We start from the raw sequence: 27255 nt of genomic DNA on the forward strand, positions 1-27255 counted from the left end.
TCTGTCTCCAAACCCCCCAATGATGAGACAAGTCCATCCTCTCCGTCTTCTGTCTGCTCCACTTTTCAGTAAATGTGTGCTCAAACAGGCCGTTTGGAGGTGTTCCCTTCATGACATCACAAAGGGCAGTAGCCCCTCCCCCAGGTGGGTGACACTCCCACAGCTAGGTGTTTGTTCTGCCCTCTGAGTCTGCCTTCTCACCGTAAACAATAGGACATGGGGCAAAAAAAACCCTCAGTCATTTAACATTTCATATTGGGTGGGTAACTTCCAACATTTCTACAGCTGACAGAAGCAGCTCAAAGTGGTATTTAATAAATACAACTGTACAAACCTGATGTGTGTAAGCCGGCCTCCTGTTTGTGGTCAGAGTCCAGCAGGTTGTGTTTCTTCTCTTTGGATCGACAGATTTCCTCCTCATATTCTGCTAGCGTTCTTTCAAACAGCTCAAAGATCTCTTCAGCAGCTGCACTCAGCCTCTGCTTTATTAAAGCTCTCAGTGGTTCCACTTTAGACATCTTAACTAAACCTCTCATTGCCTTGTGTTTCTTGGGTCGCTAGCGCTAAAGCTAACTGCATTAGCTTCGCAATAATATTCACGTCAATTAAATCAATTTAAAGTAAACGCGACAACGAAGAGACGACTGTGTCGGGATGAACGCGTACACGTAACATTAACAAGTCAATCCAAACACAGGCTCTGACAGTTCACTTTGATTTTACGAAAACAGCGAGAATTAGCATGTTAGCATCGCGTAGTGCAACTGCTTCCGGTTCATCTCTTTTTTTTTTTTTTTTTTTTCAAGTTTAAAGGCGCGTTACCGCCACCTGCCGTGCTGGAGTGTGTTCCTGACTAAGCAGTGATCACCATTACAGGGAAACAAACACAGGTAACACATATGTACATGTGCAGTTTATTAGTATGTATGTATGCACATATAAAGGAAGAGAAAGACAGTAAACCAGGGTTTCTTTGATCACGAGGATGTCTCTCCCCTCATCAACACACTGAGGCTGCGGGGTCAGACTTACAGAATCTATTCACAATCGTTAATTGTTCTATGAAAAGTGACACAAGAGCATAACCTGTGCATATAGGTGGCTATTTAAATGGATGTTCACCTTATCAAAACAGCACAAGAAGCTAACAGCCAACAACAGATTTACTACAAGCTAACCAGTGACTCTGCTGAAGGGATGCAAATGGGAGAAGAAGAAGAGGGTCCACACTGAATTAGCTGCACAAACCGAAATCTTCCTGTTGGTTCAACTGGTCTTTACGTCATCCATTGTCCTCAGGAACACAACATACAAAAACAAATCCTTTTTAAGGTTACAGTAGAACTATTGAAAGCTTTACACTTCCTAAACACAACTGGTTATTATGAAGCCACTTACATTCGATATACACATGCTCTCAAATAAAGACTTTTGTCAGTCTTGAAGAAAAAAAGCAATAAAAGTATAAAAACAAGATGTTTTCACCTGTTGTACCACCGGAGCGGGGTCATAAGTATATGAAGAGAAGCTTGCCTATTTACAAAATGCAGTTTGAAAACAAGTACAAAATAAATGGTCACATTCAGAAGCACATTTTAAGAACAATTGCAAAGCAATCTCGACACTTGCAAAAACACAAGTGCCCATTATTATACATTTACAAAGTGCATAAACAGGGTTTTTCCTGCATTCAAATCTTGGTGGCGGTCGACTCCTAATTTTGCACCGCCACTAACCCTCGTCAAAGTCTGAAGGATGCATTCATGGAGGACAGTTTCATTTGAATAGCTTAGCAACATTTTCTCTGTTTTGTTGTTGTAATGAATTGTCCACATCAGTGCTTTTGTCCTAAAATGAAAAACACCAACAAGGATCTCTGAATGCACAGTCAGCCTGCGGAGGGATTGTTCATTTGAGACTGCTGTGACCATTCAAGAGGCAGCAGGAGATCTGATAACCTTCACTGATAAGAGTCCCACACAGCTTCATGCTGTTATTGTTTTTGTGCAAGCACGCTCTCCATCTCTCTCTGGCACCATCAGACTACAATAAATGTATCACTTTTTTCATCTCCAGTGCTGCGTCGTCTTGGTTACTGGGTTGTGGCGTGTGATTGAAAAGCTTTGACGAGGGGACGCCGCCACAGGGGACGCAGTGGCACTGTGCGCGTCCCCATGTATTAAGGCTTAGTCCTCGCGCGTCCGGCCTGTGGCGGTCTTTCCCGAATGTCTGTCCCCAAACTCTCTACCCACTTTCCTACCCTATCCCCTGTCCTCCACTATCATAAAGGCTATAAAATAAATCTAAAAAAAAATAGCTTTGACGATTCATATGCACATGTAGAAGTTTGTCAAGGGACCACAACCGCTTCATTTTGAACCAAGAAAAACCTGGAAATCAAAGGTTAATAGTAACAGGTATGTGCAACGTCTCTGTTACTGCAAAAAGAAGAGACACTCCTCCGCCTTGCTGAACAGGACAGAGGTAAACGTCTCGATGGTCACTTGAAGGTTTGTTGATGTATCAAAACAGTCCCAGGACAAATATGAGCTTTACAAATCATTGAACTAACAAACAATTCTCTCAACATACATTTAAAATCACAGTTTGGCATCTGAAGTTATACTTTGAGAACACACAGCGTCAAGAGAGTGCATGTAAAACCACTTATTCATAACGACTTCATTAATATGGTTTTATCAGAACAGATAAAAAGAAAGACTTCATTAAGAGCCTGATTGAAGTATAAAGAATCAATAAAGACTTTTTTTTTGCTTTTGTCCTGTAACTTTGTTGGGAATCATTTGCATAACAAGCATCACATACTTTTGCTGCTTTTACCAACACACTTGTGATTTTTGACATAGTCGAGTCGAGAGAAACTTTTCTGGCAAATATCACAACTGAATGGTTTCTCCCCTGTGTGGATAGTCATGTGTCGGCTCAGAGTTACATGCTGTGCAAAGCTTTGACCACAAACTGAGCAACTAAATGGTTTCTCCCCTGTGTGGACCGCCAAGTGGCGCCTTAGATTTCCATGGAGTGTGAATGTTTTACCACACACTGAACAACTGAATGGTTTCTCCCCTGTGTGGACACTCATGTGCCGCCTCATATGTCCTCTTTCTCCAAATGCTTTCCCACAAACTGTACAACAGAATGGTTTCTCTCCTGTATGGCTCCTCATGTGAATAATCAAGCTTCTTCGGAATCTGTAGCTGGCTTTGCAGTATACGCAGCTGAAGGGTTTTTCTCCCGTATGAATTCTTAAGTGTGAGGACAAAGTTGAGCTCTGTGCAAACTTTATACCGCAGACAGAGCAGCTGTAGGGTTTCTCTCCTGTGTGGATTCTCATGTGTGCCACAACATCTCCTCGCCATTGAAAAGTCTTCTTACAAACTGGGCAGCTGAAACGTTTCCCCTCAGAATGAAGTCTCATGTGATTTGTTAAGGAGGCCTTCCGGAGAAATCTCTTACCACAAACCGAGCAACTAAATGGCTTCACTTCTGTCTGGATTCCTTTGTGTTTCTGCAGTTGTGCATTTTCACCAAAGCTTGTAGCACCTTCAGAGAAGCTAAACGATGTACTTCCAGGATTATATTCCAGATCACTCGCAGACACTTCTTTGTTTTGCAGAGGGTTAAAATCTGACTGAGGCTCTCTGGTCTCTTCCCATTCACAGTTACTGTCATCAGTCTCAGATTCAAAGGACTGCAATGTCTTGTCATGAGTTTCATGATGCAAAACACTATCTGGACCAAAGTGTCCCGCTGCTTCCGATTCTCCACACTCCTGTCCATCAGCTCCTGTTTCTGTGTGACAGACTTGTGAGGACTGAGGTTCACCACCTTCACCTTCTTCTTCTTCAGTCTTCACAGGGACAGGAGTGAATGTGAACTTGATGATGTCAGTCTGCTCTGATCCTTGAAGCTGTTCTTCCTCCTCACAAGTCCAGAGGTCCTCCCATTCCTCTTTAATATGTGCTGGTTCTGGTGGCTCTTCCTGGTCTGGACTTGGGCCCCTCTCCTGCTGCTCAGAAGGAACCTCTTCTTTACATCCCATCAGCTGCTGGGCATCTGTGGAGAGTAAAGTGAAATAAGTTGAAGGGTAACCTTCTTTTCGTTCTCACACTTCAAGCACTGGTAGCACTGCTTTCACAGACGGAGGAAGAAAAGTCACTCAAATTAAAAAGACAAAAGTCTGATCGTGTTGAAAACAAATTAAGCCACCAGTGGGGAGCTAAAAAAAACAATTCTTCGCAGTGTTTCCCTACTAATAATGGTGAGGAGGCCATTTCACATAGAGCTGAACACATCACGGCAACCAAACTGAACGGACAGACTATAAGGACTGCGGTGTCGAGCTGCCCCCCCTCCAGGACTTATACCGCTGCAGGGTCAGGAAACGGCAGACTCCTCACACAGGTTCAAACTCTCCCCCTCCGACAGAACGCCACAACAAGCCGTAATGAAAACAGTTTCTTCCCCCAGGCTGTCACTCTGAAGAACAGACCTGCCGCTGTCAGCGTATATTGTTTCATTTAAATGATCATCTAAGCACACTCTGTTCGTTCCCATCGTGTGTGAAAAGCAACGACAGACAATCCTTGGATGCGTTTATGGATGTGTAAGGAGGTGTCAGCTTTGTGACACTGTCAGGGAGAATCAATGTCTGTACTTATGGATTGGAGCACCGATGACTCGGCCTCCAGTTACACACGCGTGGCTTATCTAGTCTGGGCTCCTGTGTGATCTGTAAACCTCCCTCTCTCTCCTTCCATCCCACTGTTGGTCCCAGCTGGTCACAGCAGATGGCTGCTTTTCTTCCTTGCACACTGTTGCCAAACGTTTCGTCACGGTAAATTAAAGTGGGGTCTCAGCAGAGAGCAGAGTAAAGCTCGCTCACTGCCATGTGAGAACTGTGTGAGGATGTGTTGCTTTAAAAACACAAAGTGACTGAATGAATAACACATTAAAAGAAGTTTCCGCCTCCTTTAGGATAGTGAAGCGGTGGTTTAAAAGTGCAGCTGGAGCCAACAAAGGTCCATCGCTCATGTCTACCTTCCACACACACACACAGGAGGACTGACCCTGTATGTTCCATACTTTAAGTCATTTTCTCTGTACATAACTTATTTTTCCACCTGCTCCTTATTGCTCATTCTAGTATCTCTATTCTATTTTATTCGACAGTCTAAATTATTTCTTGACTTCTTTACGGTTTACTTTTTGATCAACGGAAACAACCGAATTTCCCCCGTGAGACTAATAACGTTTTTTATGAAGTGATTTGTTTCAGGGTTGGCCATGTCTGGGGGAATAAACAGCAAAACACCAGGCAGATCATATATGAACATTACGTGACAATAACGTGCAGGTAGCGGAGGGTTGGATCCGAACCCGGGCAGCCTCCGCACGTGGGGCGCACGCGCCATTCACTGGACCACCGACATGGGGCCCATAATAACGAGCATGTTCGGGAAAGCCTCTTCTCGTAATTTGTCTGTACCATATGACAACTTCAAGATTGTTTCATATGCTGTAAAGCACTTTGAATTACATTTAATGTATTAAAAACGTGTTACATAAATATAGATTGATTAATTGATTATAAAAAGGAAATAATTGGGGGTAAAATCCTGAATCCTCCCCTGACAATGAAGGGCCTCAGTCACTGTGACCATTTAAACAGGAGGCAGATAGAGTGATAAAGAAAGTTCATGTTCACACCTGCTGCTCTGTGAGACTCTTCTTCGGGGTCGATTTCTGCATTTAGTCGTTTGAGTTGATGCTCTCTTGATCGACTGAGCTGCTCCTCGTACTCTGCTATGGTCCTTTCAAACAGCTCAAAGATCTCCTCAGCAGCCGCACTCAGCCTCTGGTTCACAAAAGATTTCAGTGTTTGGACTTTAGACATCTTTGACAGGAATCTCGTCTGCTGCAGTCACACTCCGTGAATCCTTTATTCTGGTCCCTTTCCAACAGGCCTCCGTCTGTCTGCGTCTTCACAACAGCTCACACTCGACGCTCACTTCGTGTGATTCGTCTCATCAAACAGGATTTAAGTCTGGAGTTAAACATCGACACGGTGTCCGTGAAGCCCACTCTCACGCGTGTATCCTCACAAACAGCCGTACGCCTCTCCTTAAGGAGGATTTCCCTACAAATATCTCGGTTAGCAAACGTAAGACAACGGCTATCAGCGACCGCCTTCTTCTTCTTCTTCTTCTCCTCTTTTCTTCAGGATGGAGCCGCAGCACGGTTCGTTGATGTTGCATTACTGCCATCTTGTGGCGGTAATTTGCTTTTCTCCTAACCACGCGCTCTCTCACTCTTTAGCGTCGCCTAAAAAAATCCTCCCTAACCTGGATCCACCGGCAATCCTCCGTAACTGCTTTGAACCTAGTTAAAATAAAACCCTTCATCTATTTATAAAGCAAATGTTGGAACACAGGAGGAGAAAACACCAACCCCAAATAGTGTGTGTCATCAGCAAACACTCAAGTCATTTGCTGATTATTATAATAGCAAGATCTTTAAATGATCTAAAGGTCACCTTACAAATACAACAATGAAAACAGCTCTGTGTCAAAGATAAAAAAAGAATCTGTAATCAAATACAATAGAGGGGCTTCATGGTGAAAGCTTGGTGGATAGAGTCTGAAATCGGGAGAATGATAAGGATTGATGTGCAAGAAAAGAGCAAAATGTAGAAGAAAAGAAGAAAGAATTTACTGTCATCATAGAATTGTAAAAAAAAACAAAAAAAAACAACAACAACATTTGAACATTTGTGGGCATCCATCAGCAATAAACAACTAAATCATAATCCAAATGATTGAAATGTTTGAGTATTGTTTCAAATGTTTTGGCCCACACCGACCCCTAACGATTGGCCAAACGTGACCCAGCCGCAGCAGCACCCTCAACACACCCACTTTTCAGACTCATTAAAAAACATGTTGGACATGAATGTAAAAACAGCTCTAGAGTTCAGTATTCATCCTCATCTCATTTATTTGTCAGTAATATTCAAACTTAATTTAACTGCTTTTATAAATCTAACCCAGTTAACATCAACAAAAAAAGAGATTTTCTCTGCAGATGGGTCTTTGCTGTGCTTTTATTTTGTGAAAGGCTTTTCTCACTCTCTCACATGAAAGGGTCTTTGTATCCAGTCTTGATTTCCAGGTGCTTTAATGTTAAAGAGAAAAAGTGAAAAAGGTTCAAGGTTCAAGGTTCTTTATTTGTCAATTCCAAAATATGTCAGACATACAGTGAAATCGAAATTACGTTTCCCCCCTCCCCACGGTGCAATGTAGCTAAAAGGGTAAATAAAATAAAACAAGGTAAAAAAGATAAATAATATTTACATTAATAAACCTAAATGTGCAAAAGTACTAAGTTAAATAAAATGGAGTATAGAACAAGAAACAAAGTTAAATGTTTAATGGTACATTATTTAAAATGTGCACTATGGAGCTTTAGTGGGGAAATGGAGAAGCGAACAGATTATGTTGTATATAACTCTGTACACAAACTGTCCTCAGAGGAACATGTGGTCCCTTAGTCATTTATAATGCAAAACAATGCTGCTGGTGAAATGTTGTCAACAGAGCAGTTTACAGGTAAAAAAGGAAAAGAGAAAGCGTGCGGGAATTGTTCGTGTGTGGAGAAGAGAACAGAAGGGAAGCATGTTGAGCCGATACAAGTCGTATGTAAACAAACATTAATCTAAGTTTCAGAACACATGATAGTGCAGAAAAAAATAATTATCTACGCAGGCCTACAGCAAGTCTTACTTGAACTCAGACTACTTGGAGGACTATAACCCCGGACTGCAGGGCCATCAGAAACCCCATATTGTTGACTCTTTCAAGCCGTGAGAATCTCCCTCCGCCAAAACGGCACGTAAACAGAATCTTGTTTTCTCTTGTGTGTAAAACAGCACATCCTTGTCAGAACTCTTCTTTGTCGAAAAACATTTACATTTCTTGAGAATTTTTCACAACAAATTGAACAACTGCCTCCTGTGTGGACAATACAGTGTCCTTTGCAATCTTCACTACTTGTAAATCGGTGAACACATACTCGACAATGAAAAAGATGTCTCCCCTTGACGAATACAAGAGTGGTGCTTGAGGGTTCCCCTTCGTGTGAATCTTTTACTGCAAACTGAACAACTCAACGGTTTCTCCCGAGTGTAAAATACAGTGTCTTTTCAGAACTCCTCTTTGTGTGAATCTCTTACCACAAATCCAACAACTGAATGGTTTCTCCTGTGTGTAAAAAAGAGTGACTTTCGAGAGCTCCACTGTCGCAGAATCTGTGACCACAAACTAAACAACTGAATGGTTTCTCCCTTGTGTGGACAATAGAGTGGTGTTTAAGGTTTCCTCTTCGTGTGAATCTTTTACCACAAAGTGTACAACTGAACTGTTTCTCCAGCACTGGGAACAAACAGGGACGTTGAGCTTCATGAACTCCATGAGGCAAGAAGCAGAAGAGAGCATACTATCTGCTCGCGTCCCTCTCCTCAGTCAACCGTGTTGAGCCTGACACAGAAGCTGGCAGGAAGCCCCATGCACATTTATACTGATGGTTCCAGAAATCCCAAAACAAGGAGAGCCGTTTGTATGGGAACTCAAAAAGGAACTGGATGGAAGCTTTCTGATCAGATGTTTACATAAGAACTGTTTGCCAATACCTCAGTCTACAGTAATCACCTGCAGCACTACAAAAACACATACACCGTAGATCCAAGGCCAAACCAGACATAAGAGACGTGGTGTTTGCTCTTTATTAAAGAATCCAAGGAGTTTTGTGGATGTTTCAACATCACATAACAATTGTCATATTTTCCAGGAGAGCTTCTATTTCAATCACAATTGAAATAAATATTGAAATGGATTGTGCTTCTTGAAGAAACACCACGATGTGATGTTTCTTCTACCTTTATTTATCCAGCAAAAAATCCCATTGAGGTTAAAAAAAAAAACTAATTTTCAAAGGAGTCCTGCAGAAAAGCAACAAATAGAAGATTTTGACGGGCAGGCAGACCATGTCCTGATGATCAATTGAAGATTTATTATAACCTCAAAAATACTACATTAAATCTTCAAACTAATAACAGAATAAGGAATCTGCCAACGTTAAGAATAGTTACTAAAATCAACATGTAGCATCTGAGTACTGCATGAGGAAAGGCCTGAACAACCTTAGCCTAGGAGAGCACATCGACTCAGAATAAAAGGTGATCTTAAAAGGCGCCATTCATGGCAGTCATGGTCACCACACATTTACAAACATTACAATATGATGGGCCAAGAAGAAAATGTCTGCTATAAAATACAACAATATACAATCAAAGGCAGAAACATTAAGTGGAAAACAGAGCAGAAAAGGGCGCAGTCACCATGGTGAAGCACTGCACAGCTAAAAGCTCCGAGCACATAGAGGTGCAGCTGGCTGGGGGAACATCAGAGGGGTGATAGGAGTGGACTCTAGACTTAGGTGGGAGGAACTATGGAGTTGTTGATGATAAGTGAGAAGATATCAGAGTTGACCAGAGGGGATGTGGGGTCAACCAGGTGACTCTCAATGTTATTGCTATTAAGACAGAAAGTTACGAGAGAATCAGTTTGTATTCTGAGACGGTATTCACAAAGCCTCCGAAGTACGAAGAGTTCATTCTACTGACCAAGTCATATGTCAATAACTTTCATCTTTACCTGGATCTAGTTCTAGGTTTAAGCAGAAATTCGTTGAAAGTGTCCTGATTCTTTAGAAGAAGATTCACTTTATTGATCCCTGATGGGGAAATTATGTTTTTACAGTGTGAAAAAAATCATGCAACACACACACACACACAGGCTAAAACAGTACACATGCACAAACAGGATCCTATGAACATGCACAAATGGAGAGATGTAAGAGTGAGGGAGTGGCCCCTGGCAGGCGCTCCTGAGCTGGTTAAAGGGGGGGGGGGGGTCGGTGCCTTGCTGAAGTGCACCTCGGCAGTGCTCAGGAAGTAGTCTGGCATCCCTCCAGCGACCAGACCAATTTCCAGTTCACACCAGGACTTGACCCGGTTCCCAACCTAAGTCCCTATGGACTGAGCTACTGCCACGGCAATTCTGAGAATTTTCATAGAATTTAGTCACTAGGACTGTTCCTCGTAGTTGAAAGGCTTCGTGAATACGGCCGCAGACACCAATCTGTATTCACCACCCAGGTTGGCATTGAAAGACAACAGAAAAATGTTGGATATGGACAGATCAGATGCAGCATAATGCAGAGAGGTTACACCAGAACAGCCCCCTCATCTGTCCAATAACGTTTGTCCACAGGTCCTGTTTGTGCGTCCGTAGCATGTTCCTCAATAACAGGAGCAGAAACGTGAAAGACCCCTTCTGTGAAAAAGAAGAATGCTGATTTAAATCCTTCAGCTGAATTACATGTTGAGACTTTGAACATAAAATACTGCAAACAATGGACTCTCAGGTGACATTCAATGAGTGTTACAAGGTTTCAGGTATTTTTACTGCTCTTAGCCACATACTTGCGATACATTGTCTTTCGGATCATGGGAAGGAAATCAGGAGAGATAGTAGGGAATGACAGAGCCGAAGGCTGCTAGGCCATCTGCGACCCACACTTGTGATTTTTGACACTTTCAAGTCGAGTAAATGTTCTGTCACAAAAATTGCAAGTGAACGGCTTCTCCCCTGTGTGTGAAACAGAGTGCCTTTTTAGAGCGCCACTTTGAGTGAATCTTTTACCACAAACTGAACAACTGAACGGTTTCTCGCCTGTATGGACAACAGAGTGTCTTTTTAAATCTCCATCTTTTGTAAAATTTTTACCACAAATTGAACAACTGAATGGTGTTCCTCCTGTGTGGACAACAGAGTGTCTTTTAAGATCCCCACTATTTGTATATCTGTTACCACATAATACACAGCTAAATGGTTTCTCCCCTGTGTGGACAATCGAGTGACGTCTAAGGTCTCCACTTTGACTGAAACTTTTACCGCAAACCGAGCAACTAAACGGTTTCTCTCCTGTGTGGACAAAAGAGTGTCTTTTTAGATCTGCACTGTCTCTGAATCCTTGACCACAAACTGAACAGCTGAAGGGTTTCTCCCCTGTGTGAACCCTCATGTGCATCACCATCTCTGTTTTCCAGTTAAAACTCCTCATACAAACTGAGCAACTGAAAGGCTTTTCTACTGAATGGCGTTGCATGTGTTGATGTAAATTTTTCTTCCGTGGGTATAATTTACCACAAATTGAACAACTAAATGGTTTCTCTCCAGTCCGGATTGGTTTGCCTTTCTGCAGATGTTCTTCTTGTCCTGAGCTCGTAGCACATTCAGAGGAGTTAACTGATGTATTTCCAGTTTTACAGTTCACATCACTTCCAGGTACGTCTTTGTTTTGCACAGGGTTCAAACCTTCCTGAGGCTCACTGGTCTCCCACTCAGAGTTACTATCGTCTGTCTCAGACCCGCTGTCAGAGGAGTTTGAACTCTCATCATCAGTAACAGGCTGTAAATGAATGTCTGGATTAAAGTCTGAGTCTGATCCCTCACACTTCTCTCCTTTAGCTTCTGTTTTTGAATATTCCTCTCTGGTCTGATCAGTTTGGGTTTGTTGAAGCTGTGAGGACTGAGGTTTCTCTTCATCGTCCTCTTCAGTTTTCACATTGACAGGAAAGTAAGTGAATTTGATGATGTCAACCGCCTCTGGCTCTTGAAGCTGCTCTCCCTCCTGACTGCTCCAGAGTTCTTCCTCTTTAATGTGTGCTGGTTCTGGTTCTGGTGGGTCCTCCTGGTTCAGACTGGAGCCCCTCTCCTGCTGATCAGGGGGAACCTCTTCATCTTTCACCATCTGTTGCTCGACGCCTGGGGAGAAAAATGAAACACACGACTCTCTGAAAACTGTGCAATGCCCCAAAAAACAAAACAACAGTTTATCTCTGTTACCTGTAATAGCTCTGTATTTGACATGTTTTATGTCTTAACATGCACATCTCTTCTCACTGATTAGGACAAGTGTCTTAATCCAAATGATATAAAATAAATGGATCAGACAGAAGCCTATCAGTGTGTTCAGTCGGGCAGATAAAAATAGTCAGGCCCACAAGTGATGTCACTTGAGCATCTCCTGCCCCCGACCCAGTATGAGTCCCTGACATTTGTGGTTTCATAAACTGTACAGACCTGCTGTGTGTAACCGGGCGTCAGGGCTGAGAGCAGCGTCCAGTAGTTTCTGTTTCCTCTCGTTCTCTTCTTTCAAAAGACGAAGTTCCTCCTCGTACTCTGCTATCCTTCTCTCAAACAACTCAAACGTCTCCTCGGGGGCTTCTGACAGCTCATCATCACTGTGAAGAAAAAACCCGATTACACAACAGTGTCAGCATCCATTTACAGGTGGTAAACAAACAGGATTGTTGCTGCTGCACAGAAACAGAAGTCTGGGGTTTGCCAGTTGATGAGAATCCTTTTGATGGAGCACAGACGCCGGCACAGGTTGAGGGTATCAGAGTGCAATCGCTCAGCTGATTTGTTTGTGGTCTCTGACTGATCTCCTCCTGTTTGTTTGTCAATGTATGGCATGGTCTGGGTAGACTGAGATTGATTTTCCCCCTGGGATAAATAAAGTCTAAGATCCTGCAGTCGGCTTGCCAGGTACACGCTCCCTCAAAACTCGGGGCGTCAGTTGAGCTGTGTGATCAAACTGCACGTAATAGAGTGGCCTTTCTTTGCGACCAGTCAGAGGCACACCTGGCCAATAATCATGTTATCTTGAAACAGCACCTGACAGAGGTCACAAACACACATTTAAACCTAATGCTGTGTTATTATGCAGCAAACTCGTCGACATTAACCCACAGTGTGTAAATAACACTGTGCTGCCAAACTTCTTCCTAATGAAGAAAGAAGGAGCAGTCAAATCTTTTTCTGCTGTCATCTCATCAATGACATGTGGCAGGCTGAACCACAGCGGCGTCTGACGTGTTGAACAGACCGTGTTCACATCAGCTTGAAGTTGCACTCACAGGTCAAGTAACCAGGAGCCATATGAGACAGAACAGTAATCTAAGCCGTGTTCATATCAGCTTGAAGTTGCACTCACAGGTCAGAGAGAGACTCCGCAGCAGCAGCTGACCCAGCGGGGGGAGGAGCTCTCAACAATCCGGGTTTCCACGGTGTCGATGTTTGCTTCTCATAACTAGAAAACAAACACAAAGTGACGGGCTCAATGGTAGCTCATGTACCAGCTCACACAGCCAGGGGAGCTAACGTTAGCATTGGGCTAATGTGGCTACATGAAAAGCGACATATTTGATGAAGACAAACTATTTCCCCCTCCAACAAAACCAAAACTCACCTGTCCAACAGAAAGAGAGCAACCATGGCATCACTTCTCAGGCCCTTGAGCTCCTTCAGTTGTCTCCATCGATGAAAAGCTGGACCGATGTTCACTCGGGTTTGTCCTCTCGCTTTATCTAATCTCCTTCTTGTTACAGCCTTCTCGGCTTCCGTCTTTCTTTTCTTGCTCTGTTTATGAGGACGAGCCGTCACCAGCAACCGCGGCAGTGGTAATTTATCCGACATCATCAGTAAACTTTGACGGAAACATACAAACTACACACTCAGGTATTGGTGTTCCATTTCCGGTAGCGTTAGCATGTTAGCATCACAAAGTAGAACTACTTCCGGTTTTGTCTTCTGTGTGTTTAATGCCAGCAGGTAACTTTATTTTAAGGTCCTATCATGCTGGAGTGTTGGCTGGAACATTCATTTATTGATTTGAAGAAAAACCGACCCGAATGGAATCAAAAATAATCTAATGAACTAAATGATCTTTACTGATCCAGTTTATTTTATGAACTGATATCAGGCTTTGTATTCTGGATCATCAACACATTTTATAACAATCATTCCTCCCAGCATTTTCTCTGCAGACACAGTCACACATGTATGGAGACCCAGAAGTGAAGCAGCTTCACTTCTTTACTGGTGAAACTATTTAGCTCTTTATTTCGCATTTCAAATGAACAAATCTGCAGATTTGGAAGATTTGAATCATCTATTTTAATTTCTGAATGCAGGTGACAGTGCACATGCAGGACTCAGTTCAACATCAGCTTCTGTCATGGTACAGTGGGATATTAGGCATGGCATTATGGGTAGCCTGCACGTTAGTGAAGGCTTTATTAATACTGAACTCTATAAACAGGTTCTGGAACAACAAGTTGCCAAGAAGACAACTTCTTTATCAGTGAACTGTTTTCTTATTTCATCAGCACAATGTCAAACCACATTCTGCTTTATATAACAGCACGGCTCTGTCGTCAAAGAGTCCAGGTGACAAACTGACCGTCCTGTGGTCCAGACGTGTCACACATTGAAAATGTTTGAAGCATTTTGAAGCTGGAGAACAAAAAAGGAGACCACAACTGTTCAACCACTGAGATTTTACATTAAGCCTTTTCGACCCTTTACCTTTTGAAATGACACAAACTGATCTCCTCAGTTCACAAAGTTTAGTTCAAAGGTGAAGTGATGCATCCGACAGGCTAACATGACCCTGTCCAAACTTTAAAGAAGCTGCTGTCAAACTTACCTTGGTCATTGACTTTTCCATAAATCATGTCAACATAGGTTATCTACAGTATACGCTTCTTTTAATTCACAGTGTTTCAATGTTTTACAAATCACCACACATTTGACTCATGCCCAAACCTTTGAGGAGACATGATTGTAAATGTTTAACTTGAGGAAAAAACAAAGAGAGCTCATCAACTCCAAATAATCAGAGATTTTTGGGGAAAGTCATTTTATTTGATTTTCAAAGAGCAAATGTTCAACTTTACCTTTGTGCTGTAAAGGTGAGATCTGACGAGTGTCTCGAGGTTTCATTCATTCTGGCTTCTCTTACCGACACACTTGTGTTTTCTGACGTTCTTCCGCTGAGTGAATCTTCTATCACAAACACTGCAACTGAACGGTTTCTCCCCTGAGTGTAAAACATAGTGTTCTTTTAGAGATTCACTCCGTGTGAATCCTTTACCACAGACTGAACAACTGAACGGTTTCTCCCCTGTGTGGACCTTAGAGTGTCTGTTTAAAGAACCACTTTGTGTGAATCTCTGACCACAAACTGAGCAAATAAAAAGTTTCTTTCCCGTGTGGACAGACGAGTGTTGCTTCAGATGACTAGCTCGGCCAAATATTTTACCACAAACTGAGCAAATAAATGGTTTCTCTCCACTTTGAATTCTTCTGCGTGTTTTCAGTTGTTTCTTTTCTCCAAAGCTTGTAGGACACTCAGAGAAGCCGGCTGATGTATCTCCAGTATTACTGTATCCAGTACAGTTCATATCACTTACAGGTACGTCTTTGTTTGGCAGAAGTTTTAAACCTTCCTGATGTTCATCACTCTCCTCCCAATCACCACTGTTATCAGTATCAGATCCAGGAAGGTGTGACGTATCGTCAGGAGTAAATTTACGAACATCAATGTCTCTGTCTGGTTCTGATCCTCCACAGTCAGCTCCATCTTCTTCTTCACTCTTCACAGGGACAAGAGTGGATATGAACATGCTGATGTCAGCCTCCTCTGGCTCTTGAAGCTGCTCTCCTTCCTGACTGCTCCAGAGTTCTTCCTCTTTAATGTGTGCTGGTTCTGGTGGGTCCTCCTGGTTCAGACTGGAGCCCCTCTCCTGCTGCTGCTCAGAGGGAACCTCCTCTTCTTTACTCACCATCAGTGGCTGGACGTCTGTGGAGAAAAAGATGTTCAGTGTGTTTTAAAGATGGAGCGTATTTGGATAAGTTATTTTTAGTTCACCATGAACTACATCCTATTTTACTTGCTTGCATGCTCTCATCTGTAGAAGCTGTTTTTGTAGTTTTAAGTCGGACATGTGACGTTACATTGCCTTAATTATGTTTGAATCAAGAAATAAAACATTATGTAAGCCCTACAGCCTTTGTTTCAAATGCACAAGAAAAGAAGTGCACCTCTAACTTAAAAGTCATACTCATCATTACGATAATGGAGACTATATCCTTTAAAATTTCATATTTGGTCACTTCCACAATCTCATTTGCTGACAGAAGCAGCTCAAAGTGGTATTTAATAAATACAACTGTACAAACCTGATGTGTGTAAGCCGGCCTCCTGTTTGTGGTCAGAGTCCAGCAGGTTGTGTTTCTTCTCTTTGGATCGACAGATTTCCTCCTCATATTCTGCTAGCGTTCTTTCAAACAGCTCAAAGATCTCTTCAGCAGCTGCACTCAGCCTCTGCTTTATTAAAGCTCTCAGTATTTCCACTTTAGACATCTTAACTAAACCTCTCAGTAACTTCAGTTCAGGACAAGTGCATTCAAATGTGTTAGGTAGCTCTGACAGGCGCGCCGCCTCGCCTCGGGATTCATTCAGTAAATGAAAAGGCGAAGAGAGGACCGACTCAGGGTAGATGTGTAAACCTCACATTAAACAGTGAATCCAAACATACAGGCTTCTTTAGTTCTCTTTGATTGTGCATGAAAGTAGCGTGGATTGGCATGTTAGCATCGCATAATAAGCTGCTTCCGGCTCATCTTCTTTCAGTTTAAATGCGCGCTACCGCCACCTGCCGTGCTGGAGTGTGTTTCTGAGTAGTTGTTACTATTAGAGGGAAACGGACATATATAATACAAAAATAAACAAACCAGTCTCGCAACACTTGAACTGGGAAAAAAGGGCTTTTCACTACTCTGCTCCTTCTACACGGAATATGCTGTAATGAGCAATAATAAACTCAACTGATTTCTTTAAATGCCTTTAAATTCAGGCAGAGAACACTTCCCTTACTTGTAACTGTGTAATTTAAAACATGACTGTAATTTAAATCATCAATAAACTGTTTAAAAAAAAATCACAAATCAATTGTTTTTGATCATTTGGATTGCTGTCTGTATGTTGTGAGTGTAACTTCCGCAGGACTCCCTTGAAAACTGGGACTCTTCCAGGATAATCAAAGCTTAAATAAATACAATAAAAAAATAGGCCTCTCCAGTTTCTTTTAAAAACAGAAGCATGATTTATATTTCCTTTGTCCAAAGCTTCTTTTATTTCTCTAAATCAGAACTTCCATCCCACACTTCCTCAGTGTTCTGTTTGTTTTATACAATGAAGCATATTCAACCCTTTCTTGTTCGAGACATTTTGAATTGTGCAAAAATGTGCACCTTATTCTTATGATACTTTTTCTATTTTAAATACATAAAGGCATTAACTTAAGAATTAGCTGTCTTTAATATTAACGTGTATTACTTGTAAATATGCATGTATGCTGCGTGTGCACCAGGCAATCATATGAAAATGATCACATATAATGTTAGACAGAGTGTGAGATTAATTCAGGTGCAGAAGAGCTCCTTCATTTTAAGATAAATCATATTACTGTGAATAAAATAAAGTTATTGTACAGGTAACTCAGAATATAGAAGAACAAAGAGTGATCGGGTGACAGTCGCCATAGTTCAGTCTACAGGGACTTGGCTTAAGAACTGGACAGTCACTGGTTCAAGGCCCAGAAAAGACCAAATCTGGAAGTTGGTCGAGGTGCCAGTCCACTTCCTGAAGCAAGACACTGAACCAGCCAGGGAACCCATATCTCTCAATCAGTGCATGTCCATAAGATCCTTCATGTGTGTAGCATGTTAAACAACAGAGTAAAATGATTTCCCCTTGCAGGATTAACAAGGTATAGCTTCTCCTTCTAAATATGTTGAGACTGTTTGAATACATTTAAAAAAAATTATTCTGTGACACAGAAAATCACAGTTAACGTTGACAAAATAACACACTTAAAAAAAAAAAAAAAAAAAAGGAAAGTGAAATGATTACGTTGCTTCCTCTGATCTGGATTCATGAGATGAAGCCGAACTCATTTTAAAGTCTTATTTGGAATTCCCACTGCTCTTGCCAGCACACTTGTGTTTTTTGACATATTCTTGCCGAGCAAATTTTTTATCACAAATATTGCAACTAAATGGTTTCTCTCCAGTGTGGACAGTCATGTGTCTTTTTAGAGTTCCATGTTGAGTGAAACTTTGGCCACAAACGGAACAACTGTATTGTTTCTCTCCTGTGTGCACAGTGGAGTGTCGCCTCAAATTTCCATGTAAAGCAAATCTCTTACCACAAACTGAACAACTGAACGGTTTCTCTCCAGTGTGGATTCTCATGTGTAAAAGTAAGTTGTTTCTAAGACTAAAACTTGTTTGACAAACTGAGCAACTGAAGGGTTTCTCTCCTGTGTGAACTCTTAAATGTGAGGTTAAGTTTGAGCTTTGTGCAAACCTTATACCACAGATGGAGCAGCCAAAGGGTTTCTCTCCTGTGTGAACTCTCATGTGCGTAACCATCTCTGCTCTTGCTAGAAAAGTCTTGTGACAAAATGAGCAGCTGAAACGCTTCCCCTCCGAGTGAAGTTTCATATGGGTTGTTAATGAGGTCTTTATGTAATATCTGTTACCACAAACGGAGCAACTAAATGGTTTCTCTCCTTTTTGGGTTCGTTTGTGTTTCTTCTGTTTCTTTTGAGCAAAGCTTGTTACACTTGCAGAAGAGCTAACTGAGGTATTTTCAGTCTTACTTTCCTTGTCACTTTCAAGAACTTCATTGTTTTGCAAATGGTTCAAACCTTCCTGAGGTTCACCGGTCTCCCAATCACAGTTACTATCGTCAGTTACAGTCTCAGAGGAGTGTGAAGTCTCTTCATGAGTAACCGGCTCTGAATGACAGTTTGGACTGAAGTCTTCAGTTGGTTCTGATCCTCCACAGTCCTCACTATCAGTTTCTGTTTTTGAATATTCATCTCTGATCTGATCACTTTGGGTGTGTTGAATCTGTGGGGACTGAAGTTTCTCTTCATCGTCTTCTTCTTCACTCTTCAGAGGAAAGAAAGTAAACTTGATGATACCGGCCTCCTGCTCTCCTTCCTGACTGCTCCAGATGTCCACTTGTTCCTTTTTGATGTGTGGTGGTTCCTCCTGGCCCAGACTGTGGCTGCACTCGTGCTGCTTTGGGGGAACTTCTTCACTCACAAACTTTTGCTTAAAATCTGTGAAAATAAATCATAATAGCAGAGAACTGTAATTTCCTGTAAATGTTAATACCACGGTTAGCACCTCAGATATTAATGCGGTCTCAGGTGTCTAGTTTTTAATTTGCAACAATTTTAAGCCATGGAGAGAAGCTTGATTTTCTTCTCAACATATTTGTACTTTCTTGCCAAAACCATGTACACAGTTTGAATAGAACTGTTTATGGTATTGTTATTGTGTCTGTATTAAATTTTGTTTCACTCCCAGCTCTTATCACAGTCTGACCGGCGTTTAATGGAATCACTGTTTTCCAAAGACAGTTGATAAATCTGGCCTTTCTAGCTACCATTATGGGATTACGATCATGCAGAGGCTGCACTGTTTCGTAATCAGTCCAGTGCACCAAGAAACATTCTGTCAAAACAGCCAAAGTGAAAGAAAAGCAAAAGGATAGTCCAAAGTGGCTTTTTTCTTGCTTCAGTGAAGGGTGTGTGATTGGGAGTATGGACAATAGAGACACGTCCCCACATGAGATACAGAAACAGCAAAGTTCATAAAGCTGCAGGAAAAGAAATGTAGGAAGTGCAGGAAAAGGGTAAAGAGTCTGAGGAAGATCATGTACATTCAACTGCAGAACTTTTCCTTCCATTATCAAGCCTGAAAAATACGATGCAGAGCTCCAAATGCTTGTGAAGCCTGCAGACGGATGGTTCTCAGTAGATCACTCTCATTGTTTGTCTCTGTGAACGGAGACTCCACACCATGATGGATTAAATAACCTTCACCTGGATGTTAAACAGAGCAACAGGCTTCATGACCCAAAGTGCCCTTTTTATATATTTATTCAGTTATTATTCAGCGCCCTCCCCACGTCTTGCACAGAACAGAAATGTGATCAAAAAGCTTGATCAGACTTTTTTCCCTGCGGTGCCTGATAGCCTGGTAGCCGTGTAGTTATGTTGCATCACATCACATTCGATTCAACCATTTCTGGGTTTGGTTGAAATTATTCGGAGTGAGCATGTCTGAAGGTTTTTCCTGCACACCTGCACTCTCCCCTTCATTAACCATTGCAGGAGAGGTTAGTAATGCTTGCAGTTTAAATTGGAACTGAAACAGTAGAAAACCAAAACACAGACATCCAAAGTAACAGGTATGAGAAAGGAGAAGAAGTTGATAGTGGAGGAGCAACATGCATGCAACAGCTCTGTTGGTTTTCAACACAGGAGGAGTCATAAACACACAGTGGGGCTTGAGTTCTGCTAGAAAATGATCTCACTCCAGAGAAGAACAGAGATCTGTTCAGCACATGTAAGAGAACATAAACAGGAAGCAACAATTTGTTTTGGTATTATTTCAGAAGCTACAGTAAGACTGGTGGGATGGCTCTGTGCAGTTTAAAAATTATTTTACTTTGAATAAATGCATGTGCACTAACTCTTATAACCACATCACTTTATTCAGCAGCCATAGAATCAGAGAAGTTGAAATCACAAAGGAATCATTTGATTTTGTTTCATATCAGCCTCTTGCTTCATTCTCAACACTTTGGTTTTTACTATTTGTACTGAGATACATTTCATCACCAAAAATACCCAAAAAATGTCTTCAAGCAAGCGCTGAATGCAGTTTACCTGGAGCATAACTTATCCACACCATTAAACCTGGGCTCCACTCTGTGTGCGGAATAAGACCTGCACATCATGGATCCAGCAGTTTGAGTTATACTTGCCTTATTTTACACATCCACAGTAGGTGTTAGCTGATTGGTTAACAGTTTCAAACGACAACGGCACATCTGTACAAACCTGCTGTGTGTGCCAGGACTTCCGGCTTGTAAACATGATCCTGCAGTTTGTGATGATCTCCCTTTAATCGACTGAGCTGCTCCTCGTACTCTGCTATGGTCCTTTCAAACAGCTCACATATCTCCTCAGCAGCCGCACTCAGTCTCTGGTTCACAAAAGATTTCAGTGTTTGGACTTTAAAAGCCATCATCGCACAGTCACTGTGATCTATTCAGCCAGCCTGGGATTAGCTTCGTTGGGGCACAGGGAGAAACATTGGATGTCAGATATTTTTGGATAATTTAAAAAGAAGCTGCATCTATTTCGAGGTGTTTTTTTTAACCTGATGTGCAGTTGTTATCTCTTTACCCTCCGTTTAGCCGAAATCCGTCTCCGTCTATTTCCTGATAGCAAGTGAAGCTCATAAATCCAGCGTTGTTAGCCAGCGGGAGGAGAGTCTGTGATCAGGGAGAAACCTGCCCTCATCTTGAACTCTACATGAAGCGAGTTCGCTCAGTGTCTGTGGACAGTTTGAGGTGTAGTACAGCGGAAACAGTGGGCATCGTCTTCTTCGCTGATTTAATGCCAGTGCATAACGCCACCTGCTGTACCGGAGTGTAACTTCAGGGGTTCCTCTACTTCATTCTTGTATTCTAAAGGTTCATGGTTGATAACCCCAACCCTAACAATCTAACCCTGTATCTCTCAGAAACATAAAGGTGTTCCCTCATTTTCTCCTTCCTCCCCTTAAATCACAACCAAACCATTCTAGTTCATATATCCCATCACACTAGATCACATTAGCTGTACTTCATTACAACATATTCATTATTTACATTACAAACATCCCATCTGTGTGGCACATGCCAAGTAAATGTGTCCACTCTAGATTAACTTGTTTCTCTACCATGATGGACTACAAAGTATTTTGGATGATTTTGCTCCTTTTCAAACAGGAAGTGTTAAATTTTTTCAGTCTGCCCACTTTTTTTTTTTTTTTACATCTACAGCTGCCACTGAATCGTTCAAACATGCGTTCAGAAAATGTGTTCTCACAAAATGTATGTTTTCAACCACCTGCTTCCTAACCTGCCAGCTCTCTCTCCGGTCACCACCGGTGTTCCTCAGGGCTCTGTCCCTAATTCCCTTCCAAACACCATCTCTGTTAGTTCATATATTCCATTATGCTATTCGGTCTCTACATCATGTACTTCATAACGTGTTTAACATTTTCTGTCACATTACTAACATCACATCTATCTGGCACACTGGACGCTTCTTCACCTCGAAGCTTTTTGGCAGATCACAAGTTCAGGTGCATCTCTCCACCTACTGTACGGGAGAAGAAATCATCCGAGCTGTACTTCAGAGTCCATCCTGAATCTGAAGTACAGCCTGTGGAGGACAGCATGACTCTACAGCAGGGGTGTCCAAAGTGCGGCCCGGGGGCCATTTGTGGCCCTTGAGTGGATTTTTTGTGGCCCTTGACTTCAAATCGAAGAATAAGAAGATTTTGGCCCCAGGCCTCATCAGATGGCATATTTCGTTCTTTTTTTCTTCTTCTTGTTAGCGAGGGAGACCTATAAAAGCCTGACTATTCTTCCCAAAAAATTAGAACACGATGGCGCCGGTAGCGCAGCGGCAGCGCGCGCACCATGTTGCGAGGCTTTGCTCCTCGCGCGGGCGGCCCGGGTTCGCGTCTGGCCTGTGGCCACTTTCCCGCATGTCTCTCCCTGTTTCCGACTCTATCCACTGTCCTATCAATAAAGGCAAAAAGGCCAAAAATAAAACCTTTAAAAAAAAAAAAAATTAGAACACAACAGTTTCCCACTACAATTAGTTATTGTGTATTTACATTATTTTTTGAAGAGGTCAAAATACAAAAAGTTCCCTCCAATATTAAAAAACAAAAACAAAAGAAAACAAAAACCCTGTGGCCCGTGAGCGATTCTGACGCCACAATTTTGGCCCGCAAGAAAAAAAGTTTGTACACCACTGCTCTACAGTGTACAGCCTGCCGGAACTCCATTAGAAGAAAAACCGGAAGTGGTTCCACTAGTCGATGCTAACACAACATTAGCATCGACTCGATTCATTCTTTCTACTTCCATGTCCAATCAAAGTGAACTAAAGACGCCTGTTTGTCTGGATTAATTTATTTTTTGTTTACCGGGAATCCTTGGTCAACTTTAGCCTTATGCTGTTAGCTTTAGCGCGACCGAACACGTTTTCCCAGCGGACTGTGTGTGAAAGAAAAGCTGCAGAGAGATCTGATCAAGATGTCTAAAGTCCAGCTGCTGAGAGCTTTAGTGAACCAGAGACTGAGTGCAGCTGCTGAAGAGATATTTGAGCTGTTTGAAAGAACGCTAGCAGAGTATGAGGAGGAAATCTGTCGATCCAAAGAGGAAAATGAGCGACAACGCCACCTGCTGGACGCTGCGTTCAACCCGGAAGTCCGTTTATACAGATCAGGTTTGTATTGTTTTTATGTCTATTCTTTTACAGTCACATTTGAACATTTCAATAATAACAATGTAGAACATATATTACAGACCGAGCACGACTCATTATGAACAAAAAACAAATGAAACATAAAAGTCAGAGCTTTCATCTAGAATCAAAATCTTTAAACTTTGATTTATTTCTGAAGCTCGTTTAGTTCTTATGTTTATCATTGTTTTGTTTATTGTGTTAATTTATTCATGAAAATAAAGAACCGTGGTTTGACTTTCAAAAATACACATTTGTGTGTGTGTATATTGTTTGGTCAAAATAACGTCTGTTTCATACATTGTCTGTTTTAGACGGTTATATTTTAAATTTGGACAATTTGAATCTTTTGCACATATCTAGTTTTGAAATGAACCCTAAAACGTTTTTTGTAAAATCACAATCATGAAATAAAGTTTTCTGGGTTTAAATTTCACCGTCACACAACACACTCCTCGCTCCGAGGTCGGTGCTCGGGCCCTGATAGGCTGCTCTGCTATATGAAGTGGAATAATAATGTATTATATATGGTGAGCGTCAGCAGCTGTAGAGCAGAGCCGGGTCGTTGTAACAAGCAGGTGTTTCAATGTTAACATGATCGTTGAACCCCGAGCTCTCCTCATTACAGAAACAGTCATATACTGTTTACTTCTTATTGATCCCTGACACCACGATGAGCTTTCTGTCACTGGCTGTTTGAAGTGCAGTGACTCCACCCACTGAGACATCTCGTGCATACCCTCTATGAAGTAGTGCTATCAGGGGTTTCATCTAAAGAGGAAATTCAGGTTTTAATGAGCTTTATTCTTTTTCACTTTTTTCACAGATGTGCAGCAGCTGGTGGTGAGTCAACACAAGGTTTCCCCTGAGCAGCAGGATCTGAGCCCTAGACTGGACCAGAGCGAGCCACCAAACTCACCACAAGTTAAAGATGAAGAGAAGGAGCTGTGGGGCAGACAGGAAGGAGAGCAGCTTCAAAGGCCAGAGGAGTTTGATATCAGCATGTCAACATTCAAACTTATCTCTGTGAAGACGGAAGAAGAAGAGAAATCTCAGAGCTCACAGCTTCATGAAAACCAAAGTGAAGAGAGCAGAGACACACAGCATATAAAAACAGAAGCTGACGGAGAGGACTGTGGAGGAGCAGAACCAGGCAGAGACTTTAATCCAGACAGTCATTCACAGCCAGATACTCCTCACAAGACTTCAGACTTTTCTGGATCTGATACTGATGACAGTGGTGATTGGGAGGAGAGAGATGAACCTCAGGAAGGTTTAACACTTCTGCCAAACAAAGACATAGTAGATACTCCTGACAACACTTCACTCTCTGAATCAAAGACAGATGACACAAGGTGGGCTTTGGAGGGCTCCATGAATCCTCAGGAAGATTTAAACCCTGTGCAAAACAAAGATGTACCTGTGAGTAATGTGGTATGTAATACAGGTAAAATATCAGTCAGCTCCTCTGAATGTGCCACAAGCTTCAAACAAAAGAAACAACGAAAACACAATAGAATCCAAACAAGAGGGAAACGTTTGAGATGCAAAAAATTCAGCTGTCCAGTGTGTAAAAAAATGTGTTCTTCTAGATCAGATGTTGTGACGCACATGAGGACTCACACAGGGGAGAAACCCTTCAAATGTTCAGTTTGTGGTATAAGATGTGCACAGAAAGGAACTCTGATACGACATTTGGCAATTCACACAGGAGAGAAACCATTTAGCTGTTCATATTGTTATAAAACCTTCTCTCGCCTTTATCGTTCCAAACGTCACATGCAAGTTTGCGAAAGAAAGAAAAATCAAAATATCTGTAATGCCAATATATTTCTGTAGGAATCGATCAAAAAAGGTACGACACATCTTAACGATGTTCAGATAAAAAAATAAAACGGACTCTAAAATTATTCTTCTTTTTGTTTGATCTTTTCAGCAGACAAAGCCACATCATTAAAGTCGTTGTGCTTTATTTAGTCAATAATAGTTGTTTTGTATGCATCGTTAACCTGAGCTGTTTGCTTTACACAGACTTCTCTGGGGTTCAGTTTTTTAACATGTTTCTGCATTAACCAAGATGTCACATGAATGTTGAGATAGATTTTGTTGCTTAAATCGTTTTTCAAGTTCTCATATTTCAAAATAAATAAACAGCCTTTTTTGCAATATTTCTTTAGTTGTGTTTTGTATATTTTTCTTGCTATTTACTGACCTCCTCATAGCGCGCTTTATGAAACATTTCAGCTGCTCCGTATGTTAAAAAATATTTCATACAAGAGCAGAGATACACGTACTGATACTCACAGACGATAGTCCTTACATGTGTTCTCTTTGCAGTGCAGGATTTGTACAAAAAAAATGGAGCTCTGAGACAACCCTTGGCTGTACATGCAGCCAGGGGCAGCTGTGGATCAGTGGTAGGTTTGTCCTGCAGCCACACGTCAAAGTCTCCTTGGGAAAGACGCATGACAAGAAGTCTTTTATTCCCTTATTTTGAAGTGAAATAGATTTCGTCCTCGGCAAGCGCCAGAATAGTCTACTTACCCCAACCGTGGTCCTTTCAATAGCTGAGCCCATCATCTTATGGTGACACACGAATTTTATGTCCTTTGAATTAAAAAAACGTTGGCATCTTTCCTATTTAATTCTGATTTTTTTCATTTTTTGTGTGTGTGTGTGTGTGTGTGTATACATATATATATATATATATATATATACAAAAAAAGTAATTTACATTAATGCAGCACAATAAAAACCTTACTATAACTCCTTGCAGGGAACACCAACGATAGATGATAGATAGATAGATACTTTATTGATCCCGAGGGAAATTCAGGGTCAACAGTAAATGCACTGCATTCAAACAGAGTAGAATACAGCATAAATACAACTTGGTACTTACATACACTTTAACACAAAGGCTACTTGTTTAACATAAGAATCATGACGCCAAATTAGCATGGCGCAGCCTTGTACAACGTTATAGTTGGTCACACATGACAAACACCTCACTCTAGTGATAAAAACCTAAACATCCTCCCCACTATGCTCCCCAACAGCACCATAAACTCACCAGGGATTCAGAAACAAGTAAAGGGGAAATGAACAGGCTTTCAGGCAGCGATATATTTAATGCCATTTGTTCATTTGAAATGCGAAATAAAGAGCTAAATAGTTTTACCACTGCTCGATATCAGTAGTGCTTCATTAAAGAGTCATTAGGTTTTTCCTCAAGAGATTGAATCCTGCATGTGCACTGTCACCTGCATTCAGAAATTAAAATAGATGATTTAAATCTTCCAAATCTGCAGATTTGTTCATTTGAAATGCTAAATAAAGAGCTAAATAGCTTCACCAGTAAAGAAGTAAAGCTGCTTCACTTCTGGGACTCCATACATGTGTGACTGTGTCTGCAGAGAAAATGCTGGGAGGAATGATTGTTATAAAATGTGTTGATGATCCAGAATATAAAGCCTGATATGAGTTTATAAAATAAACTGGATAAGTAAAGATCATTTAGTTCATTAGATTTTTTATTCCATTCCAGTCGGTTTTTCTTCAAATCAATAAATGAATGTTCCAACCAACACTCCAGCATGATAGGCGGTGCGGACCTTAAAATAAAGTTACCTGCTGTCATTAAACCTGGTTGGAAGTGACAAGAGCAGAGAGAGATGAGCAGGATGGAATGACTGACTTTTATTCAGCTCCTCCAATCAGGGTCCACTCCTCTCCTCCAGTCAGCAGCCGCCTTCTCCCCCCACCTGACAACCTAAAAACAGACACGCCCACTCTCACACAGACAGGAGGAGGAACAAATGCTGCACAACACAGGACCACAACAATGCATCAGCAATTAATCAAATTCTGGA

At 41.6% G+C, this 27255-nt stretch overlaps 5 protein-coding genes and 2 long non-coding RNA genes across 10 annotated transcripts in view; 2 read left to right on the forward strand and 5 right to left on the reverse strand.

Annotated features, from left to right (window-relative positions):
- The window catches only part of LOC306838909 (uncharacterized protein), a 34368-nt gene extending 33775 nt beyond the window's left edge, over positions 1–593 (reverse strand). Inside the window, exon 1 of the mRNA XM_079367327.1 lies at positions 530–593. Within this exon, the coding sequence (XP_079223453.1) occupies positions 530–536 (7 nt within the window). The 5' untranslated portion in view covers positions 537–593. The remainder of the gene's footprint in view (positions 1–529) is intronic.
- LOC306838923 overlaps positions 1–2389 on the forward strand; it is a 63047-nt gene extending 60658 nt beyond the window's left edge. Inside the window, exon 3 of the long non-coding RNA XR_013781136.1 lies at positions 349–2389. This is a non-coding gene — a long non-coding RNA (uncharacterized lncRNA). The remainder of the gene's footprint in view (positions 1–348) is intronic.
- Positions 892–6242, reverse strand: LOC306838911 (uncharacterized protein). Its single transcript, XM_079367329.1, has 2 exons — positions 5731–6242; positions 892–4077 (listed from the first exon to the last, which is right to left on the reverse strand). The coding sequence occupies exons 1-2, from the start codon at positions 5915–5917 to the stop codon at positions 2819–2821; spliced, it is 1446 nt and encodes a 481-aa protein (XP_079223455.1). The 5' UTR covers positions 5918–6242; the 3' UTR covers positions 892–2818.
- A 2540-nt stretch (positions 6243–8782) lies between these two features.
- LOC306838905 (uncharacterized protein) lies at positions 8783–13935 on the reverse strand. The gene is made up of 4 exons (XM_079367322.1): positions 13396–13935; positions 13141–13236; positions 12225–12385; positions 8783–11906 (listed from the first exon to the last, which is right to left on the reverse strand). The coding sequence occupies exons 1-4, from the start codon at positions 13623–13625 to the stop codon at positions 10636–10638; spliced, it is 1758 nt and encodes a 585-aa protein (XP_079223448.1). The 5' UTR covers positions 13626–13935; the 3' UTR covers positions 8783–10635.
- A 777-nt stretch (positions 13936–14712) lies between these two features.
- LOC306838920 (uncharacterized protein) lies at positions 14713–16670 on the reverse strand. Its single transcript, XM_079367341.1, has 2 exons — positions 16170–16670; positions 14713–15789 (listed from the first exon to the last, which is right to left on the reverse strand). The coding sequence occupies exons 1-2, from the start codon at positions 16351–16353 to the stop codon at positions 14927–14929; spliced, it is 1047 nt and encodes a 348-aa protein (XP_079223467.1). The 5' UTR covers positions 16354–16670; the 3' UTR covers positions 14713–14926.
- Positions 16671–17404: 734 nt separating this feature from the next.
- On the reverse strand, positions 17405–21415 carry LOC306839760. Of its 3 annotated transcripts, none has more exons than XR_013781240.1 (3): positions 21263–21415; positions 20915–21144; positions 17405–19123 (listed from the first exon to the last, which is right to left on the reverse strand). It is a non-coding gene; the product is annotated as an uncharacterized lncRNA (long non-coding RNA). The 3 variants fall into 3 exon arrangements; XR_013781241.1 differs by having other exon boundaries at positions 21237–21415; XR_013781242.1 differs by having other exon boundaries at positions 20915–21415.
- A 1502-nt stretch (positions 21416–22917) lies between these two features.
- Positions 22918–25534, forward strand: LOC306839276 (uncharacterized protein). 2 transcript variants are annotated; one of them, XM_079367876.1, is made up of 3 exons: positions 22918–23365; positions 24210–24656; positions 24774–25534. In XM_079367876.1, exons 1-3 carry the CDS (start codon positions 23173–23175, stop codon positions 25220–25222), a joined length of 1089 nt encoding a protein of 362 aa, XP_079224002.1. In that variant the 5' UTR covers positions 22918–23172; the 3' UTR covers positions 25223–25534. The 2 variants fall into 2 exon arrangements, with proteins under 2 accessions (XP_079224002.1, XP_079224001.1); XM_079367875.1 differs by having other exon boundaries at positions 24210–25534.
- Positions 25535–27255: the final 1721 nt, after the last annotated feature.

This window comes from Symphodus melops (genome assembly GCF_947650265.1).
Source record: "Symphodus melops genome assembly, chromosome: 18".
In the NCBI taxonomy this organism is placed as follows: domain Eukaryota; kingdom Metazoa; phylum Chordata; class Actinopteri; order Labriformes; family Labridae; genus Symphodus; species Symphodus melops.

Excerpts from the sequence above, each read along its gene's own strand:
- LOC306838905 (XM_079367322.1), bottom strand. The coding sequence starts at position 13,625 with ATGATGTCGGATAAATTACCACTGCCGCGGTTGCTGGTGACGGCTCGT. Across the intron at positions 13,237-13,395 it reads GCTCTCTTTCTGTTGGACAG|TTATGAGAAGCAAACATCGA; the intron begins GTGAGTTTTGGT and ends TTTGTTTTCTAG. Across the intron at positions 11,907-12,224 it reads CGCCCGGTTACACACAGCAG|GCGTCGAGCAACAGATGGTG; the intron begins GTCTGTACAGTT and ends TTTTCTCCCCAG.
- LOC306838911 (XM_079367329.1), bottom strand. The coding sequence starts at position 5,917 with ATGTCTAAAGTCCAAACACTGAAATCTTTTGTGAACCAGAGGCTGAGT. Across the intron at positions 4,078-5,730 it reads AGAGTCTCACAGAGCAGCAG|ATGCCCAGCAGCTGATGGGA; the intron begins GTGTGAACATGA and ends TACTCTCCACAG.
- LOC306838920 (XM_079367341.1), bottom strand. The coding sequence starts at position 16,353 with ATGTCTAAAGTGGAAATACTGAGAGCTTTAATAAAGCAGAGGCTGAGT. Across the intron at positions 15,790-16,169 it reads GGCCGGCTTACACACATCAG|ACGTCCAGCCACTGATGGTG; the intron begins GTTTGTACAGTT and ends TTTTCTCCACAG.
- LOC306839276 (XM_079367875.1), top strand. The coding sequence starts at position 23,173 with ATGTCTAAAGTCCAGCTGCTGAGAGCTTTAGTGAACCAGAGACTGAGT. Across the intron at positions 23,366-24,209 it reads AGTCCGTTTATACAGATCAG|ATGTGCAGCAGCTGGTGGTG; the intron begins GTTTGTATTGTT and ends CTTTTTTCACAG.